At 40.8% G+C, this 20444-nt stretch overlaps 2 protein-coding genes across 2 annotated transcripts; both read left to right on the top strand.

Moving 5' to 3' along the window:
• The first annotated feature begins 5540 nt into the window (after positions 1-5540).
• LOC147499009 (uncharacterized) lies at positions 5541-6650 on the top strand. Its single transcript, XM_086563397.1, has one exon. It carries the CDS (start codon positions 5541-5543, stop codon positions 6648-6650), a length of 1110 nt encoding a protein of 369 aa, XP_086419523.1.
• A 9607-nt stretch (positions 6651-16257) lies between these two features.
• On the top strand, positions 16258-18249 carry LBO1 (2-oxoglutarate (2OG) and Fe(II)-dependent oxygenase superfamily protein). Its single transcript, XM_086560823.1, has 4 exons — positions 16258-16620; positions 16755-17002; positions 17161-17488; positions 17570-18249. The coding sequence occupies exons 1-4, from the start codon at positions 16372-16374 to the stop codon at positions 17828-17830; spliced, it is 1086 nt and encodes a 361-aa protein (XP_086416949.1). The 5' UTR covers positions 16258-16371; the 3' UTR covers positions 17831-18249.
• Positions 18250-20444: the final 2195 nt, after the last annotated feature.

Raw genomic sequence — 20444 nt, 5'->3', positions numbered from 1 at the left:
GGTCCTGTTCAATACATACAAAGTGTACTAGTGTAATCATGTAGTCAAGATAGACTAATACCATATTATACTACAACCGTACCAATGGTTTGTCCAAATCCATCTAGGTTGTAAACGTTTACTTATACTTTATAAGGTACTGATGATATGATCTTTTGTGTGTCACCACACACCATATTATCTACAACATAAAGTATTAGACGCATGCATATAACTAATAACATATATAATATGCATAACATTTGCACATATGATTCTCATTCAAAATATAAAGAATTAGAGTTAATACAAAAGTAATATTTTTAGTATATAACCCTATCAGCTCTAACAAGTGTGATGACCAAATTCATACTTATCATTGTGTAACAGAAGCTCACTGGAAGTCACAACACAATTACGAAAGCTGACAAGCATCATTGGTCCTTCATTGGTCCTTACAAGTCTTTACAAGAATCCTTCACAATACTACAATATATCTTTGGTGTTGTACTTTTGGTTTTTGGTATTTGTTTGTTTCAATTACTAATTCCTACACTCTTAGAAGTAGGGGATCTACTAATATTCATTGGATTTCATTCTTCTTTTACTTTTTTTTTTCATGTAGTGAAATGTTTGTTGGATCCACCTGTATATTACCTATAGAAAATCCTTACAAACATTCCTGTATAAGTATGATCATAAGGGAGGGGATGCACACTAAGACCAGAAAATCAATAGCTTCATGTATAACCCAAAAACTATTCAGTTATAAAAAATTTAAAATCTTTTACTGCCTAATTTATTTTTCAATTTTTTAAACTGCATAAACGTCACCTGTTCAGTGAACTAATTAAGCTACTAAGGTATAAAGCTCAGAGGAGGTTCAATATATAGAGCAGTAATGCTAAAAAGAATGTGTAAACCAATTAAGCTACTAAGGTATAAAGCTCAAAGGAGGTTCAATATATGGAGCAGTAATGCTAAAAAAAATGGACAACTCTGAATTGTAATGACCAAAAAGAAAAATATGCAAGGTGACTAGGTATATTTTGTGTAACACTTTTCACTTGTAGTAAGCATGAAACCAAAACTGATGTTGGTAGCAAACGAGAGCAACATTTATTGAGTCAAGCTATAAGCTGTCATTGTTCATTTTTTTTACTTTCAAGTTTTGGTTGCAAGTCTTTCAAGCAAACATCACAACAAATAGAAATTAAACAACACATGTTGGTTAGCTTAGGCTTCTCAATTAGTCAACGCATCAATGTTTTCATAACTAACTTAGCACTATCAAAAAAAAAAAAAAAAATTATTAGATGGTATTATTATTAAGCAAAAATTTAACATAAATCAAATATTTTATTAAGCTGAATAATGATCAAACGGGCTATCTTAGTTTATATATACACTTTTTAAAATTATTTACAGATTTTGATTTATATTTCGAATAACATATTGTTCATCCTAGAAAAGGTGATTTAACCGCTTGGGTAATATTAAAAGGCGCATATATAAATGTTAGCTATACACGAAATTTTGATTAGTTATTACTACTAATATTCACCCTTCCATGTATGAGGATGGGTGTACATAATTCATAATACTATTCCTTTTTTTGCAGGTTACATTATAAATCATCCTAGTTGTGTATAAAAAAAATACTCATTCAATTGGCTTTTCATACTTAGAACCAACTTTTTAGTTTCACTATTTATATATCGATTATTGCCACCACAGTGTCTACAACACCTTTTTGTTTGACTTTTTTAATCAAATATTCAAAAAAATCAAACACAGAAAGTTTTTCTCTATTATCAAAAGCATACTTATTTGCCAACCAGATATCATTTGAAGAATTAAAAAACATCATAAATTTACAAGCATAATGCCTACAGAACAAAAAAATTGAGACAAAAACATTAGTAAAAAAATAAAACTTGACTTCTATATAAACTTTGATAAAAAAAATAAAAAAAAAAAAAAAAAAAAAAATGACTTACTCTTCTATTGGGAAAAATATTCCAAGAGAACCAATAAAACAAAATAAAAAAATACATATAAGATATGGGAAAAAAATTTACTAAAATTTGACAAAAAGACCTTCAAACAAAGCATTCTTCAAATGTAAAGAATTCTCTAATAACTAGAACAATCAGTATATCAAAAGCACTAATAGTATTATATGATTTAAAAATCCAAGTACAACTACAGTTATATGGTACACAAACTTTCACTCAATGAAGAAAGCATAGAAAGCTTAAGTAGCGGTTTACTGTATAGAAAGCATAGCATGCTTAAGTATGTTTAACTAACGATAGGAAATTAGGAAACTATACATAACGAGAGCGAGATCAAGGGATATTGGGAAAATTAAAAGTTACCTGCTTTGAGAGCAGCTGAATTCACTTCTCACTTAAGTCAACTAAAGATAGATACTCAAGAGTCAAGAGATAGGTTACTTGGATAAGAGTGAGAAAACACGTCGGTAAATTAGAGATACAAGTAGTGAAAGTGACACCACGTGTTAAGTAAAGTAATGAGCCCAAAATTTGGACATCTTAATACGGCCCATTCATGCAAAAAAACAACATTTTAGTCCACAGCCAAAAAGTTGGACATCTTAATACACTATAAGGCCCATTGATACAAAAAAACAGTCTAACAAATTATTGACGCTGGGAACTTTGATAAATTAATTTACTGTATGAGTTTCAATATAGTTTGGAAGTAAGATTTTTGATACATAATAATAATAATAATAATATATATATATATATATATATATATATATATATATATATATATATATATATATATATAATTAGGTGAACAGGTTCCGTTTAAATGAGTAATTTACATAATTATTTTTGTCATTAATTGAATGCCCATTGATTTTGTTACATAAACGGGTTCTGTTACATATATGAATTTACATAATTATTCTTTTTGGCACTATAATTATGATAAGATTCATTGTTTGTGTGGGCTAATATGGAGGCTGGATTAGAAATTTTAATTTTTTGAATGTTGTATTGTTGTTGTCTTGAGAGGGCAACTGGCATGTTAATTAACATATCATCATGTTGGTAGAAGCTATAACGTGGCTACTCCCGCTCTATGTTAGGCATCTTTTGATGGGTTATTCAATCTACTCACGGACTCACCGAGTATTGAGTGCGAAAGTACAATATTAGAATCATTACAATATTCTAAAGCTAAAACTTTTTGGTACATAATAATTTGATAAAAAAGAATTAAAAAAAATCAATTACTTGAAAACGGTTTGTCCCCGTTCTGTGAAGGGTGCCAATTTATGTAATTTAAGTAAATAATTTAAAAATAAAAATAATTCTTTTTTCACAAAATGTGAACTGAACATGTTCCGCCTATGAATTAAAGTGTAAATTACGGAAAAAAATGACTAGTTGTCAAAATATAATCAATTAAAAAGTGTCGTCAATAGTTAAATTTTAAGAGTTCAATGACTTTTCCAATTTGAATTTGTGCATGAAAGAAAGATAGATTCTACTTTTAAATTTTAGGATTTGTCAGTGGTTTGGTCATAAATCAAATTATTATGTTTGTTAAGCTATTTTTTTTCTTTTATTAATAATTTAATACTATATATTATTATGCCTTAACGCCCTTTCTACGAATCATTACAGTATTCTATAGTTAAAATTTTTGATACATAATAATTCAAAAAATATTAAAAATAATCGAATCAATTTTATGAAAACGGTCCCTGTTCGTTGAACGGGCTCAAAAACTAGTGAACTATACCTAGGAAACAAGCTTATATTTACTTATTTAGTGTCAGTTGGGGTATTTTGGTCATTGTAACATGGAAAAATTGTTCTTGCTAACTTAGGTCAATACCTAGAGTCATAGACTCATAGACCATAGTATTTTGTGTTTTTTTTGTAATGTCTTAAAACTCGTCCTTCGAGATCGATATTTAGTATGGTCTCTGGATTTTAATTATAATTGGTAATTGTACTTATATAGGGGAGGCTCGCCTAATTTTTTTTTTAAAAATATGAATAATTATGTTATTTTAGTGACATTAGAAGGTTTTTCTAAATTTTTAATAAAAGAAGACTTGTTCTAATTTCAGTGAGGAAAATGGGGGATAATTATATAATTTAAATGACATTAGAGAGATTCTTCTAAATTATTAATAAAAGAGGGGACTTGTTCTAATTTTTGTGAGGGATGTAGCGACCCAAATTAGGACGGCCGGGAGACCGGCAGCAGATGGACATGGAAATAGGATAGATAGTGGAATGGGAGGCATTCTAGCAGGGTCACGGCCACAGGAATATAGTGGGAAGGGGATGAACACTGAGGGACTAGAGCTGATAGTGGAAGGCTGCGAATCAAGGGTGGGGTGAGCCTAGGGCACGTACGTACGGAAACCCTACACGTGGCAACCGATGGACCGAGATATCAAGGGACAGATGGAGGGCCACAGAGGGAAGAGGGGGTATAAAGAGAATAGTGGAGTGAAGAGAAAAGAGAGAAAAAGGAAATAAGAGAGAAAGGGAGGGGAGAATAGAGGAGAGAGAAGAAAGTGTTAGAGGGTGAAAAAGAGGCTACAACATTTGGCGCCGTCTGTGGGGAACGAGAGAGACAAGTATAGAGAAATGGCGACGAAGGTAAAAAGAGGCGTGGGCCAACCGAAAAAGGCGGCGATCACCGAGGAGGACGTAGAGTCAGTAAGGAGTGAAAGGGGAGATCGAGCGAGGCAGGGAGGAGATTCGGAGGAAACGAGGTTGTTACATGAGGAGATAGCAAGGTTGAGAGAAGAAAATGAAGGGTTAAGGAGAGAGAAGGAGACCATAGAGGAGTCTGAGAGGGAGGCGTCGGAGGCAAAGAGAGAGGAGGAAGGGAGGCCGGACTTGGCAGATCAGGCGGTGGCTGGACTCACGAAGGAGCAAGTGAGGGAAATGATCGCCAGTGATCTGAAAGCTAATCTGGAACAAGCCAAGGGCATGGGGGGAGCGGCAAGCCAGGTGGTGGTAGGATTAAACCGCAACCCGTTGGCGGACTCGATCTGGAAGTCCGAGGTGCCAAAGAGATTCAACCAGCCAAGGTTCGAGAGGTATGACCCAGCGGACCACATCCACCATTTTCAGCAGCAGATGCCGCTATGGCAGGAGCCGCGGTATGATGGGTTGAGATGCATGATGTTCCCTACGAGCTTAAAAAGGGGAGCATCAGACTGGTATTACCGGTTATCATCTAAGAGTATCAATAGCTTTCAGGTGTTAGAGCAGGCCTTCATAGACCACTTTATACACCAAAAGAAATAAGTAGTTGACATTGCATCCTTGTTCAATGTAAGATAAAGATCCGCAGAGTCTGTGAGGGATTTCTTGTGCAGATTCAAGGCAGAGACCTTGAAAGTGGAGAACTTGGATGAAAGGATTGCGGTGATAGCTTTTGAGAGAGGATTATGTCCGGGGACGAGGGTACATAAGTAGGTAGCCAAGAATGAAATTGCGACATTACAGGATCTATACTCGAGGGTGGAGAAATATATTAGGTATGAAGACACTATGCAAAAGGAGATGAAAAGGTCGGGGAAGGCAGTGTTGTCATTAGATAGAGGCGAGAACCGTCGACGATATGAGTCATCTGATAGGGGAGGCAGCAGATACCGAGGGTATTCGTCGCGGCCCGAAAGGAGCAGAGAAGAGGCTAGGAGGGAGAACCGAGAGAGAAAACCCTACCACGAAGCAGAACAAGTGTTGTTGAACAAGCCGCTGAGGGAGATATTGCCGCTAATTCAAAATTTGCAGGGGTACGAGGGGCCGCAAACCAAACCAGTGGAGATGCAAGGCAAGCCCTATTGCGCATACCATCAGATACATAACCATGAGACAGATGGTTGTTACGCGTTGAGGTGGTTAATTCAGAAGATGATAAGGAAGGGATTGTTGAAGGAATTTATAATAGAGGGGGAGAAAGCAAAGCAAGCACCGACTCAGGGGAGGATATTGGGAACGATTAACGTAATTTTTAGTGAAGAGATATTGAGTCACAACGCACACCGAGACAGGATAAGACAAGCTGCGAGCACACAACAGGTCCATGAGGCGTCAGGTCATTTGTGGGCAACCCTATGGCCCGCGAGCGGTAGGGGAAGCATAGTGTTCACCGATGCAGACCTCCAGGCAATTGATTCCCTGCATGAAGATGCATTGGTAATCACGGTGGTGATGGAAAATTACATGGTGAAAAGGGTGTTAGTTGACTGCGGCAGTGCCGTGGATTTGCTGTTTAGAGGGACAACGGAGGAAATGAAGATAGAAAGGAAGCAGCTGAGACCCTCACAGACAAATTTGTATGTGTTCAACGAAAGCATGACTGAGCCTCTGGGGAAGCTCTTACTCCCAGTGACCACGGGACCGGTTATAGTGTTCTCTCGGTTCAAAGTGGTGGATGCCAATTCACAGTACAACGCCATCTTGGGAAGAAGGTGGATTTATGAGATGAAAGCGGTTCCCTCCACCTACTACCAAGTGATCCGATTTCCTACCCCTACTGGGGTGTATGAGGTCTGCGGGGATCAGGTGATGGCCAAGAACAGTCATCAGAGTACAGTGAAGAGATTGGTCCGCGGATCAGAGGGAGAGACTTCTCATCCCAGGAAGAGGCAAGCATAGCAATTACAGTGTGCCTCTAGGGAGGAGGAGGTGGAGTCGGCAGAGGGCCAAAACCCTGGATGAGATAGAGATAGTAAATTTAGGGGAAGGGGATGAGGAGAAGTTCACATCAATAGGCTCCAGCTTGTCTGAGGAATGGAAGATTAAATTAGTACAGTTTTTGTCTGCCAATAAAGAGGTATTTGCATGAACGATTGAGGATGTCACCAGATTGGACCCAGGATTCGCATGTCATCAGTTGTACATGAAGAAAGATGTTAAGCCGGTGAGACAAAAGATGTGAAGCATTAGGCCTAAATACGCCAAAGGAATTCGTGAAGAGGTCGTGAGGTTGAAGGGGGCTGGTATAATACGAGAGGTGGCGTTCACCGACAGGTTGTCTAATGTGGTCGCGGTACCGAAGAAGAATGGCAAGGTTCATATGTGTGTCGACTTTACCGATGTGAACTCAGAATGTCCTAAAGACAGCTACCCCATGCCGAGAGTGGACGAATTAGTGGATAGAACCGTGGGGTTCAAGATATTCTCTTTCATGAACACATCTATGGGATACAACCAAGTCGCGATGTATGGGCTAGATCAGGAAAAGACAGCCTTTGTGGTAGAAGGCGGTACGTATTGTTATACAAGAATGTCATTTGGATTAAAGAACGCCGGGGCTACATTTCAACGACTAGGAGAGAAAATGTTTGAAAGCAAGATCCAAAAGGGGATTGAGATATACATAGACGACATGGTGGAGAAGAGTATGTCAGAGGATGAGCACTTAGAAGGTCTGAAAGAGACGTTCGATATACTGCAGCCACACAATTTGAAGCTCAACCCAGATAAGTGTATTTTCGGCGTGACCACGGGGAAGTTCCTGGGCTACATTGTTACTTACTAGGGAATAGAGGCTAACCCTGAGCAGATATGAGCCTTGGTGGATATGTCGTCGCCGCAGGATGTCAAAGAGGTGCAGAGACTTGCAAGAAGGTCGCGGCCTTGAACAGATTCATCTCTAAATCGTCGAACAAGTGTAGGCTGTTGTATCGATTGCTAAGAAACACTCCAAATTTCATATGGACCACAAAATGCGAGGAGGCATTTCAAGAATTGAAGAGTTATCTAGGCAAGGCCCCTCTGTTGTCGCGACCTGAACAGGGAGAAAAACTTTACTTGTATCTGGGGGTCACAAAATATGCAATTAGCTCAGTGCTGGTCCGAATTGTTGGTAAGATAGAGAAGCCGGTGTACTTCCAAAGTAAAACATTGTTGGATGTCGAGACCCGATATAGTAGAGTAGAAAAGTATGCTTTGGCATTGGTTTTCTCTGCCTTGAAGTTGAAACCGTATTTTGAAGCACACTCGGTAGTGGTAGTAACAAATTTGCCTTTAAAACAAACGTTAAAAGCGGAAAAATCTAGGAGAATGCTAAAGTGGGCAATAATGTTGAGTTCATACGAGATACAGTATCAAATCAGGACGGTGGAGAAGACGTAGGTTATGGCAGAATTCCTAGCAGAGTTCCCAGTGGAGGATCCCACCTGGGGAGAAGAGATGGTCATGGAGCCAAAGAAAACCATTGAGCAGGATTTCTTGGACCCTTGGAACAAGAGAAATGGGTAGAGAGTGTTTGCTGACGGGTCGGCCATGGATGCATGCAGTGGGATAGGGGTTGTATTGGTTACACCATATAATAGCAGGATGGAACTAACCATGAAATTAGGATTTGCGGCATCTAACAATGAATCAGAGTATGAGGCGGTGATAGCGGGTTTGAGAATGGCTGAGGATGTGGGGGTAAAAGAGCTGACAGTGTATTCGGACTCGAATCTGGTAGTATGTCAGGCAAATGGGGGGTTTGCCGCCCAATGTCCGTGGATGACAAAGTATTTGAAAGTGTTATGTACAAAAGAGATCCACCAGGTTTACAAAGATCAAGTTCGTGCATTTGGGTCACGGCGAGAGCAGACATGTTGATGCCTTAGCATATGTGGTCGCGGCAATACCCGGGTCTGAGGAGAGAGTGATAAAGATAAAGTGATTGGAAAAACCCAGCACCGAGGATATGGAAGAGGAAGGGGCGGAGGTATGTCAGACCAAGGAAGAAGAGGAGAGTTGGATGAATCCTATCAAGAGCTTTTTATCTAGTGACTTGGTGACGGATAAAAAGGAGAAAAGGAGATTGGAACAAACTTCTCAGAGGTACGTTCTGTTAGAAGGAGAGTTATATCGAAAGAACTTTAACGGGCCTTTGTTGAAGTGTCTCGGGTCGAGGCTGGCCTTAGAGGCGCTAGTGGAGTTACATGAGGGAGATTGTGGAAGCCATTCGGCGGGAAGAACCATAGCGCACCGACTGATAACACAGAGCTAGGGCTATCAATGGGTTTCAATAACCCGATAATCGATCCAAACCAAACCGAGAAAAAACGGTTTGGGTTTGGTAATTTAGTTTGCCCTCTACCGACCCAAAACCGAACCGAACCGATAAAATATTGGTTTGGTTTTGGGTTTGCCCTCCACTAAACCGATATGAACCCGAACTGATAAGATAGCATTTTAATAATATTTATGATTAATTTTGTATATGTTTATCAATTGCGTGGTTAAAATTAATAAATTTAATTTAAGATTTAATTGATTTTATAGTTTTTGGTTCGAGTCGGTTCGGGTTCAGTTTGCAATATATCTTATCAGTTCGATTTGGTTTCGGATTAGATGTAATATTATCGGTTCGGTTCAATTTCGGGTTCCCAATTTTCTTATCGGTTCGGGTTCAGATTTTCCAAAACCCAACCTAAACCGATCCATTGATACACAGGGCTACTTTTGGCCCCATATGAAGAGGGATGCAATAAAATATGTTAAGCGGTGTGATAAATGTTAGAGATTTGCTCAAATGATCTTTGCGCCAACAGAACCACTACATAGTGTGTCTAGCCCGTGGCCATTCGCAATGTGGGCGATGGATATAATGGGTCCGCTGCCCATGGCCAACGGCAAGAGGAGATTCATGCTAGCGGCCACAGACTATTTCACCAAATGGATAGAGGTTATATCCCTGCAGCAGGTGAAGGAGATGCAAGTGATTAAATTCTTATGGGAAAACATCATCTGTAGATTTGGATTGCCATATATAATCATTGCGGACAATGGAACCCAGTTCACGAGATCAAAGGTGTAGGCATTCTTACAAGCATACAAGGTGAAACAAGAGTTCTCGGCTCCATACAATCCTGAAGGCAACGTGCAAGCAAAATCTTCTAATAAGACCATTATGAACAATCTCAAGGGAAAGCTAGAGGATAAGAAAGGTGCATGGGTAGACGAATTGAATCACGTTCTCTGGGCTTACAGAACCACGCCTCGAACGTCCACCGGTGAAACTCCCTTCTCTCTAGCTTACGGTGTCGAGGCCGTGATCCCCTCGGAAATGGTGGCAGCCACAACGCGAACAAAGGCGGTGGAAACGGGTTTAAACGAAAGCATACTGGCAGCTGATATGAATTTGGTAGAAGAGAGAAGGGACGCGACACGCATCAGACTAGAAGAGTATCACCGATGTCTTCAGAGACAATATAACAAGAGAGTCAAGCCGTGACAGTTCAGAATAGGGGATTCAGTGCTGCAATGAGTGACTCCCAGTACCAAGAAAGATAACAACAGAAAGTTGGGGCCAAGCTGGGAGGGGCCTTATATAGTGGTCGACGTAGGAGGGGCTGGCACATAGAAACTACAGACCGGGGAGGGAAAAGTAATAGAAAAGCCGTGGAATGTGAGAATGTTGAAAAAATTCTACATTTTAATATAATGGAGATCCAGGACAAAACACTGGAGCTGTTTGTAAATATATAATACAATGGCACTTTTGAGGAGAGAATATACCTTGTCATACATACTTCAAACAATCACATTAGATGCCACTTGGGGAAAGGAGCCCTTCGCAGATGAGGGGCCGAAATCAAATTGGGGGAAGGACGAGCTGTCCTCAATGGTCATCGCGGCCTACTGGAGCCCGCGAAGTGGGAGGAGCCCTTCGCGGATGAGAGGTCCAAATTGCACATGGGGGCATAGAAAAGGCCCCAGCAATCTGTGAGAGTGACCACGAGGGGGATGAGCCCTTCGCAGACGAGAAGTCTAGATCAAGTTCCGGGAAGGAAGAGCTGCCCCAATGGGATGTATGGCTTACTAGAGCCTACGAAGTGGGACGAGCCCTTCGTGGAGGAGGTGCCTGAGACACACATGGGGGCACCACATTCAATACAATAATTACAACAAATAGAGATAAGAACAAGATGGGGGAGCAGAGCATTTCAAATAAGGTAATTAAGCGTCATGAAAATAACGACTGAGTACTACCAATATCAAAGTCAATTACAAAACAGCTAAGGTACATTCAAAATATAATCTGAAAGGCAAAGGGAGAGCCAATAGAGAGGCTAATCCAAATCTTGAAGTGGGTCTTCAGCAGGGGTGGTCTGTTCATTGTAGGTCGTAGCAGGATCTGGAGGAGTACTTGCTTCAACAAGATCTTCAGATAGCAGGTGGGAAGTAGCTTCAACAGGGTCCGCGAGATCATGGGTTTCCGATAGGGGAGACAGAGGCTTCGCTGGGAGGAGGCGGCCTTCTTTAACCAGACAGACGTGTTCTTCACAGAGCTTTTTAGCCACCCGCTTGTCAGCTTGAGCCTTGAAACTTATCCGTAGCTGCTCCATGTCTTGGGTGTGCTGCGAGAGGAGGGCGTTGATGCTTTCGGTGTGCTAGAGGAGAAGGGCTTCCCACTGCTTACTCAAGCAATCGTTTACTCCATCCATGAATTTCTGATGGGCAACTTCAGCGGTCCTCAGCTCATCTCCGGCTCGAAGTTTAGCCATAGCCACGGCCTCAAGGTCTATTTGGAGGCGGGCACAGGTGGCCCTCAACCCGCTGGGACCGCCAACCTCCTTTTCAAGGGACTCAATGGTATTCAAAGAAGAGAAGAGGTCGTGGATCATATAAGGGCTCACCTGCAAACAGCGGGGAGATTAGAATATACAAAGGCAAAAGAGAATAATGAACAGGGAAAAGCTGGATACCTTCTCCCAACCGGCGTAGAGTGAGGTGTGGTGTTGTTCAAAGGTGCCAGTATCTGCGTAGGCTAAGTCGCGGGGAAGATGGGCACCATAGAACATGGCAGATGCCACAGCCAAATTTTCCAAAGCAAAATCCAAGACATTGACATGACGAGCGTGGACTTTGAAGGTGGGGCAAAACATCTCAGGAGACGATGGGGCTGGGCAATGAGTGGAGCCACGGCTGCAAGTTCAGTGGAGGTGGAATGCCTGCTGCGCTTGAGAGGGGATTCGTCGGAGGAAGGCTCCGCAGCCGCAGAGGGGTCAAGCGGAACAGAGATAGATGGGACAGCGGCAACCTCCGTCACTTCGTCATCAGAGTCGTTGTCAAAAAGTCAGATCTTAGTGATATCCATAGGAGGAGGGGATGAGTCTGCTGGAGGGGTATTTGGGGAGATGTATTGATCCTCCCAATCAGAGATAGAGCGAAGGGACGAAAGGGTGTATCTACAAGATTGAGAGGGAAGGTCAGCGGTGGCTTTTCGTACTATTTCTGCGAGGGCTCGGGCCTTGACCTGGGACGTGGTGGTTTTCCTGGTAAAGTTGCGACTGTGGGATTTGCATTTGGCAGGACGGGGTACTAATGAAGGAGGAGGAGAAGGTCGGAGCTTTCGTTCTTTAGGTGGCGATGGGCAATAGAAGGGAGCATAATATTTACCTAAGGTGTGTAAGGCGGGGTCTGTCAATAGGGGAGTCCCTAGAGAGGGATCAATGCCGAGAACCTCAGCTTGAGAGGGCCCCAGATTGTGAAGCTGCTCAAATACCGCAGAGGTGACCCCGGCGTAGAAGCTGGATTTAGAGTCGATCTTCCAACCTGTGCAAAAGAGAGATAAAGAATTAGTCCGCGGCATAATGCATATAAGAGAGAGAGAAACATGTAACGGAACTCACTGCTGGTCAAAAAGGTGAGGTGATTAAGAGTCATGTCGGGAGGTATATCTGCGGATAGAAAATTACCAGAGATGTACAAGGGGTAATGATGCCAGGTTTTATCTAAAGAGGTGATTCAAAGAACAAAAGATTGTTTGCCGGGACGGACACAGAAGGAATGATAGCCTACGCTCACGTCCTTGGTGCTCTTTCGTATATAGTAGTGTGAAATGATGTCACGAAAGACTATCTTGGGCTCACGGCTTTGGTTGTAGTGATTCGCAACATACATACATAATACGCCAGAAGTTGCTTATACCTTGGCAAGGGGGAATATTGAAATAGTTGCACACTTCAACATCTAATAAGGACAACGGGAATCTCAAACCCGAGACACCGACCGTGGCCACTAGACACCACGGTTTGCTGGGAACAAGATGAGGGAAATTAGTCACGTCAGGCACGTGCTCAATGAGGACGTCATCCGGTATGCCATAGCTAACCCTAATCGCCTCTAAATTAGGTCCACAGGATCGGAGAGGAGGCGGTGGTAACTTAAAGGGCCGCCCAGAGGTGGAGGGGGCCGCGGTGGAATCCGCCGGAGGAGGGGACGCCACCGTATTGGATCGCGAAGACGTTGGATCCTCTTATTGAGAGTCCGACATGTGGGGGAAGAAATGGAAGATGAACTGTTTCGCAAAAAGAAATGTAAGAATGAAAGGACAAGAAAAACAACCAACCTGATGCGATGATCCAAAGGAAAGGGCGAGCGTCTGGGCAAGCGCTGGGAAGAGAAAGAGGGAGGAAGAAGAACTCCAAGAGGTAAAATGGGCTGACAGCAAGGGGGAGGTGAAGATAATAAGGGAGGAGTGGGAGCGATAAAAATGGCGTCTGATACAAAACTAGGAGGAGAGTGAGAGGTGAATGAGAGAGGGAGAGAGAACGAGCGAGATTTAAAGATGGAAAGGGGTAAATGGTAAAAGTAGCAGAACAGAAACCAAGGGGCCGACAAATGAACTAGAGAAAACGTGACACGTGGGGGAACAAGAAACGAGGTAATTCAAACGGTGCACGTGTGGGACACGTGTAAGAGGGATAGTTTAGCGTGGAACAGAAGATAAGAAAAAAGGCGGGAAAAGAGGGGGTCTCGAATCCACAAACATTCAGGAGGTTCGCGGACTCGAGAAGGGGCATTGTAGCGACCCAAATTAGGACGGCCGGGAGACCGGCGGCAGATGGACATGGAAATAGGATAGACAGTGGAATGGGAGGCATTCTAGCAGGGTTGCGGCCACAGGAATATAGTGGGAAGGGGATCAACACAGAGGGCCTAGAGCTGACAGTGGAAGGCCGTGAATCAAGGGTGGGGTGAGCCTAGAGTCAGACAAGCAGGCAACCGATGGACCGAGAGATTAAGGGACAGATGGAGGGCCACAAAGGAGGGAAGAGGGGGTGTAAAGAGAATAGTAGAGTGAAGAGAAAAGAGAGAAAAAGGAAATAAGAGGGAAAGGGAGGAGAGAATAGAGGAGAGAGAAGAAAGTGTTAGAGGGTGAAAAAGAGGCTACAACAAGGGAATTGAGTAAATAGGGAGATCACAAATTGCATACTCGATAGTGGAGAGGGGGTTCCTAAAAACCCGGCTATCATATAGTGTAGAGATGGTGTGGCTGACTAAAATAGGTCACCTATTGGTTGCAAAAGGGTCAGTTCTGAACCATTTAAAATTTAATTTTAAGGTACGTTGATATAGGAGCTAAAAATGTTATGAGTTGGGAGCCCTAGTAGGCTAGCTCATGCTATTTCCAAAATGGTATTGATTCTGGAGTAAGTGGGCTGTGGGCCTTGCTCTTGTATTCATATGAACCCACACCACATTTCTGGAGTCTGGACAACCATAGTGCGTAAGAAGCTGCATGGTCGACCACTAGTCCTTGTTCTGCAAAAGTTGAGTTATTTTGCATTGCTAAAATTTGTAGCTTACACTTCTTTGTTCATCTCTTTTCCTAAACTAAGTCATGTGGTCATTGATAACTATAAGTCTATAAGTTGATTTGAAGCACTGCTCAAGGAAGATTATGATTGTGAGTTTGGTTGAGCATCGAATTTTAAAGCAATCCCAAAAATTCCAAATGCAATCTAAGGCTCTTGGCCCACTTTAACTCCTAAAACTACACGAAGAGTGTAAGAGAACCGTGCAAAAGTACAGAGTAAAGTGCAGAGTGAGATGACTTTGAAAAGAAAGCAGGCCATGAGTGAATCCTTACATGAAATTCATGGCCCCTATGGCTGCTTGGTAGTCAAAAAGTTGAGACACGTTTCATGCGAAGGTTTGCATTAGGTTCTGGGTCCTTCACTCACCCAGTAAATACAAGGTGTCTTTCACTTTTCTCCTTTTTTTTCAAAGTTCCATTTTCTAAAATCGTCATATGTCCAAACGGTACGTAGTTGGTCACTTGTCTAGGGAGTGACCGGAGTGTTTGATTCTCATGAGGGAAAATTTCCATGGGAACCCCATTTTTTAGTCTAAAATTTCATGAAATATGAGCATGCTTGTGAAATTTGCTCCATATATAGAAGCATATTTTCGCCATGCCAACATTATTCTGACACCCTTTATTACGATTCAGTCGAGTTCCAACTTTTTTTTTTCTTTTCTTTTGTAAAGAGATGGAAAGCTGTGGTAATGCAAAAGACCAGTACAAAAAATTTAGCGTAAGACTATATGAAAAGCATCATTTTTTTCTGTTATCAGTATGCAAACGAAATGGAGTGTAAGGCATTGGTCGGTGAAATTGGGACAATGGGCTTGCAATTTTGTATTGGCCCCTACCACACCCATCAAAATGGGGCAGGCTGTCAAAGAGTCCAAGACAAAATTGGTAGTACAACATTCAACAAAAGATTCCAGTCTCACTCACTCCTCAATGACCTCACTAGTGTGCATAAATTCCTTTTGAAGTATGTTTTTGTTTTTTCGGTAGGAATGCATATGTGTACGTAGCTCTAAATTCCACATACATTGAGATACATAGACAGATATATACAGGAATCACTGCACCATTTTTGCCTACTTGGGACGAACATTTTGTTTTCTCTAATACTGTGTGCTTAAAAATAAAGCACAACTGTACTGAATGTCGCCTGTTTACATTTTTACAACTTTTGGGGAATTTGTAGTAAGTTCTGTAATTTTTGAACGCATGAATCTAATGTATTAGTTTTCCACTCTTTTCTTGAAAGTGGGCTTACACCAATTAGCTATTTTTCGTGAGAAGTGCTAGACTACAGAGTGGAATCAAGAATATTTAATTCCATTTTTCTGGTCGGGTGAAATATGGAATTTGAGGTCATCCTAGTTGCTTGGGCTGTAAGCAACAATCTCTACACATAAACTTTACGTAAGTAGAGGCTAAGAAATACTGAAATAGTCATATAAGCATCAAATCAGTCAAGTTGCTCCAATCATCACTCAGTTGCCTCAACAGTTGTTGTTCCATGATATTTGGAACATTCGAAGTGGAGATTTTGAGGCCATTGACTGGATGTGCAAATAAATTGGTATACAATATGGTCGATTTAGTAGACTACATGTATCAGTGGTGAATAAAATGATTTTACGTACTACATATGCACGTACATGTACCAATAGTATCGATGCCTCTCTATAAATAGAGCCTTCTGTCAAGCTAAAACCAGTACAAGTTGTCAGGTGATTAACTTCATCAAGTGATCTTGTAGCTAACTTTGATTCAATTTTCATGGCACCTGTACCAATTTCTTCCATCAAAATTGGGCACATCGACGATGTTCAAGAGCTAAGAAGGGCTCGACCAACAACAATCCCAGATAGGTTCGTCCGAGATATGGCTGAAAGACCATCAACTGCGACTCCTTCCATGCACATTCCTGTTATCGATCTTTCCAAGTTGATTGAAGGCGATAGAGATCAATCTCATACAGAATTGTCTAAGCTTGCGGTGTCTTGTGAAGAGTGGGGGTTCTTTCAGGTAACATCTCTTCTGTATCTCTTACATTAAGCTTTTGAATATGGAAAAAATTATACAGAACGCCATGTTTCGCTCTGCTGACCACAAGTCTCTTTTTGTTGGCTAACCTTCGATCTTAATGGTATTTATAATAGGTTGTAAATCATGGCATAGACAAAGAGATGCTAAGGAGTATAGAGAAGGTAGCAATGGAATTCTTCATGCTACCTTTGGAGGAGAAACAAAAGTATCCTATGGCACCAGGAACTGTTCAAGGATATGGTCAAGCATTTGTGTTTTCGGAAAATCAGAAGCTAGACTGGTGTAACATGTTAGCTCTAGGTGTTGAGCCCCTCTTTATAAGGAACCCCAAACTTTGGCCTACTAAGCCAGCTAATTTCAGGTAATCTTGGTGCTTATTGCAACTTTCAGTCTTTTGTCATCCAGTTTGAGTCTTCTCTTGTAATAAATTGTTTCAGTCGATGAACTATTTCGTATAATTGTTCATTTCGATACCACATTGTATATACATAGTCTTATACATAAATTGTTTTCATTCAGTGAGACACTAGAGAAGTACTCTGCAAGTATAAGGATGCTCTGCCAGATTCTACTGAGTTTCATAGCAATGAGTCTACACATGAATAACGATGCGTTCAATGACATGTTTGGGGATGCTGTGCAAGCTGTGAGGATGAATTACTACCCGCCATGCTCGAGGCCTGACCTCGTCTTGGGTTTGAGTCCCCATTCAGATGGAAGTGCCCTCACAGTATTACAACAAGCTGAGGGAAGTTCAGTAGGCCTTCAAATTCTAAAAGATGACAATTGGGAACCTGTCCAACCTGTGCCAAATGCTCTTGTCATCAACATTGGGGATACTTTAGAGGTAGATAAAATAACACCTTACTAAGTACTAAAACTTGTTAATGTAGATTTCATGTAGTTCTAATTTTCTTTCATATATCAGGTTCTAACCAATGGAAAATACAAGAGCGTGGAGCACAGAGCTGTAACACACAAGGACCAAGACCGTCTTTCGATTGTCACATTTTATGCTCCCAGCTATGAGATCGAGCTCGGACCTTTGCCAGAGCTCATCAACGATAATCGGCCTTGTATGTACAGAAAATACAACCACGGAGAGTACAGTAAACATTATGTTACCAACAAGTTACAAGGCAAAAGAACTCTGGAATTTGCCAAGATTCAGACCAAGTTGTCATGTTAAAGACCCTACTATGAACTTGACCACCCCTTTTAGCTTATTAGAGTTCAGTTCCTCAAGTCTTGTGAATAGAAGAAATCAACCCCAAGTTGGTTATGTAAAGCAACAATTAATTGTCACTTTAACTGTTCATATGTAACTCCTAAGATAGTGATCGAAGGAAATCATGACGAGAAAGTAGGCTTCCGATATCACTACTTTCGTAGGTTAGATTGATGCATGTCTAGTGTGTCATCTCTTTTATGTTAGGCTTGAATTGAAGTAGCGATTAGCTCGTGTATGGCTTGATGCCCGTTGAATATGTAAGTTTATTGTGTTACTCCCCTTGAATGATCTAACTCTAAGGGGCTTTAGTAAGGTTATATATATATATATAGCTCCTATTGTATATTTTCATTACCAATGGACAAGTACTTCTTAAATTCTCTTGCAATATGTTTGTTTGTTCCCGACTTAGATCCCAAGAGAAACTCTAAGCCTTAAAATAATAGGCTAGGGAATCAAACAAAAAAGATGTCACTTTTACTGTTTGAGATTCTTGTATTGGAAGCAGAGACGCAACCAATCTGGAGGCAAGTCCAGCTTCATTACCACTCCATATATTTCTTCAAATCAATCAGAAGATGGACACAAGTCTTTGTTTGTTCCATTGTTTATAGCCCTTATAGGCTACTTTTCTCAGTGGAAGGTCGGACAAGGGACCCAGAAATCATTTATTTGTATTGGTCTCTAGGGAAAGCACTAAGATGCAACTTGTGTTGTAAGTTGTAACCTTGGTGATTCAAGCTGAAATGTAAACTGAGTGCAAACAAGAATAGCACCATCAATCAAACATTCTTAATCACTGCGCTAACACAATGTAAAGTAGTTTAAGCATATAAACTTGATATCCGGTGCAAAATTAAAGTTGTTAGACCATTCGACAAATGTGGCATAAACAAAATTCCAATTCTGAATTGAGGGAAGTATGAAGCTAAGTCTATAAGTACATCAGGTCATTTTTATGTTGTGAACAAAATGAGTTATGCTCGGGTCAGATACTTGGGCTGATAATGTTCTGCAACTCACAATACTGAGCTTGGTATAGAGAAGATTTTCAAGAGCACATTTTGCTTGGAAGTGTCAATTCTTGAGCTTTGAAAGGTTGTGATGCCGTCCTGCATGCCTTGCATAAATCCACTCCAAAATTGTAACGCGGAGTTACTCTGCAGTTTATTACAGCAATAAACTTCGTTATAGTTTTTGCCGATGAGGTAATGAGGCAACCAAACTATGAGAGCATGGCGCACAGTGATTAACAGAGTGGCGGACCTACAGCAGGCTAATAGGTCCCTCTCCCCTCCCTCCCTTTTATCAACGGCCAAGAAATATCTATTTTGTAAACCAACTTTGTATAACTTAAAATTGTTCAAAGGACCCCATTTTCTGTGGTGGTCATATCTGGGAACAATCTTATCCACAAAAAAATCAGCCCTTAAATCATCTTGTAGGGGGCGTTGGAAAGTATTGTATAAAAAGTGTTGTAAATGGAACCATCCCACCTCATATACTTGACATACTATATAGTTAGAAGTATAAATTTGCGGCCCCCCCTGACTTTAAACCCTGGTTCCGCCGACACTGACCCACCAAAGGTTCCGTAATGTTCTGTAAAACAAGTTCCAGTAAGTTATTAACAGAAGATGATGTAATTTGCTTAATATATATAACGGCACTTCAAAGAGAGGATGATGCAATCAGGAGCAACTTTTGGAGATTCACCTCCACGGCTCCACCCACAAAGGAAAGAAACATGTACGTACTCCTTAGTAGACATCAAAAAGAGAAGGTGCATATTATTAACAAGCGAAGTAGCATTTCAATTTTCAACTCTTTGGCTGATGATATGGACCTAACTTACTGACTTTGTCAATGACATAATTACTCGAATTAAGATTTGAAAGAGAAACAAAGAGTTCATCTGGGTAAAACATAGTATGCATCAAGAGTTCCCGAGAATTGGGTAATGTCTAGTGACTATAAAAATGGAACGTGTGTGGTAGATGATCTGATGATGTGCTTATATTAGGTGGTAAGTATGAAAGTTAAACAGAAATAAACAGCGACATCAGTAAACGTCTAAACAGTTCCATTTCAACATCTCAACGAACATAGACCACTTTAACTATGACAATCCAACTAAATAACCAATAAACAATAGTACTAAAGAATCAATAAACAAACCTCACGTGTGTGTTTGCTATCATCATCAACTTAACATTGTCTATGTTGGAATCTTAACTCCTCAACTCACATTAGAACTCTCTTGATAAAGAAATGAGTGATATCATCCACAAATGGGTCACAGAAGTATACTACACTAATGATGTACATGAAAAGTGGAAACCAAAGTAAGGTGCAATTTGCAAATTAAAGCAATGAGTTAGTTCTTTTGATTGTGGGAAGAGAACCGTCCTTTTTAGATTTTATCATCACCATGCAAATTCACACACTCATTCATTGAATCTTCCTACTCATGACTTCTTTTTTTGCTTCTTTAAACCTCTAACATGGATGGTTCAAAGTTTCCATAAGACTCTGGAGATTCCATGGCATATTTGACTAATGAAACATGTCT

The sequence above is a fragment of the Coptis chinensis genome, chromosome 5 (genome assembly GCF_015680905.1).
Source record: "Coptis chinensis isolate HL-2020 chromosome 5, ASM1568090v1, whole genome shotgun sequence".
NCBI classification, from domain to species: Eukaryota; Viridiplantae; Streptophyta; class Magnoliopsida; order Ranunculales; family Ranunculaceae; genus Coptis; species Coptis chinensis.
Note: the sequence above shows the minus strand (reverse complement) of the source record. Positions and strands in the feature narration are given on the sequence as shown.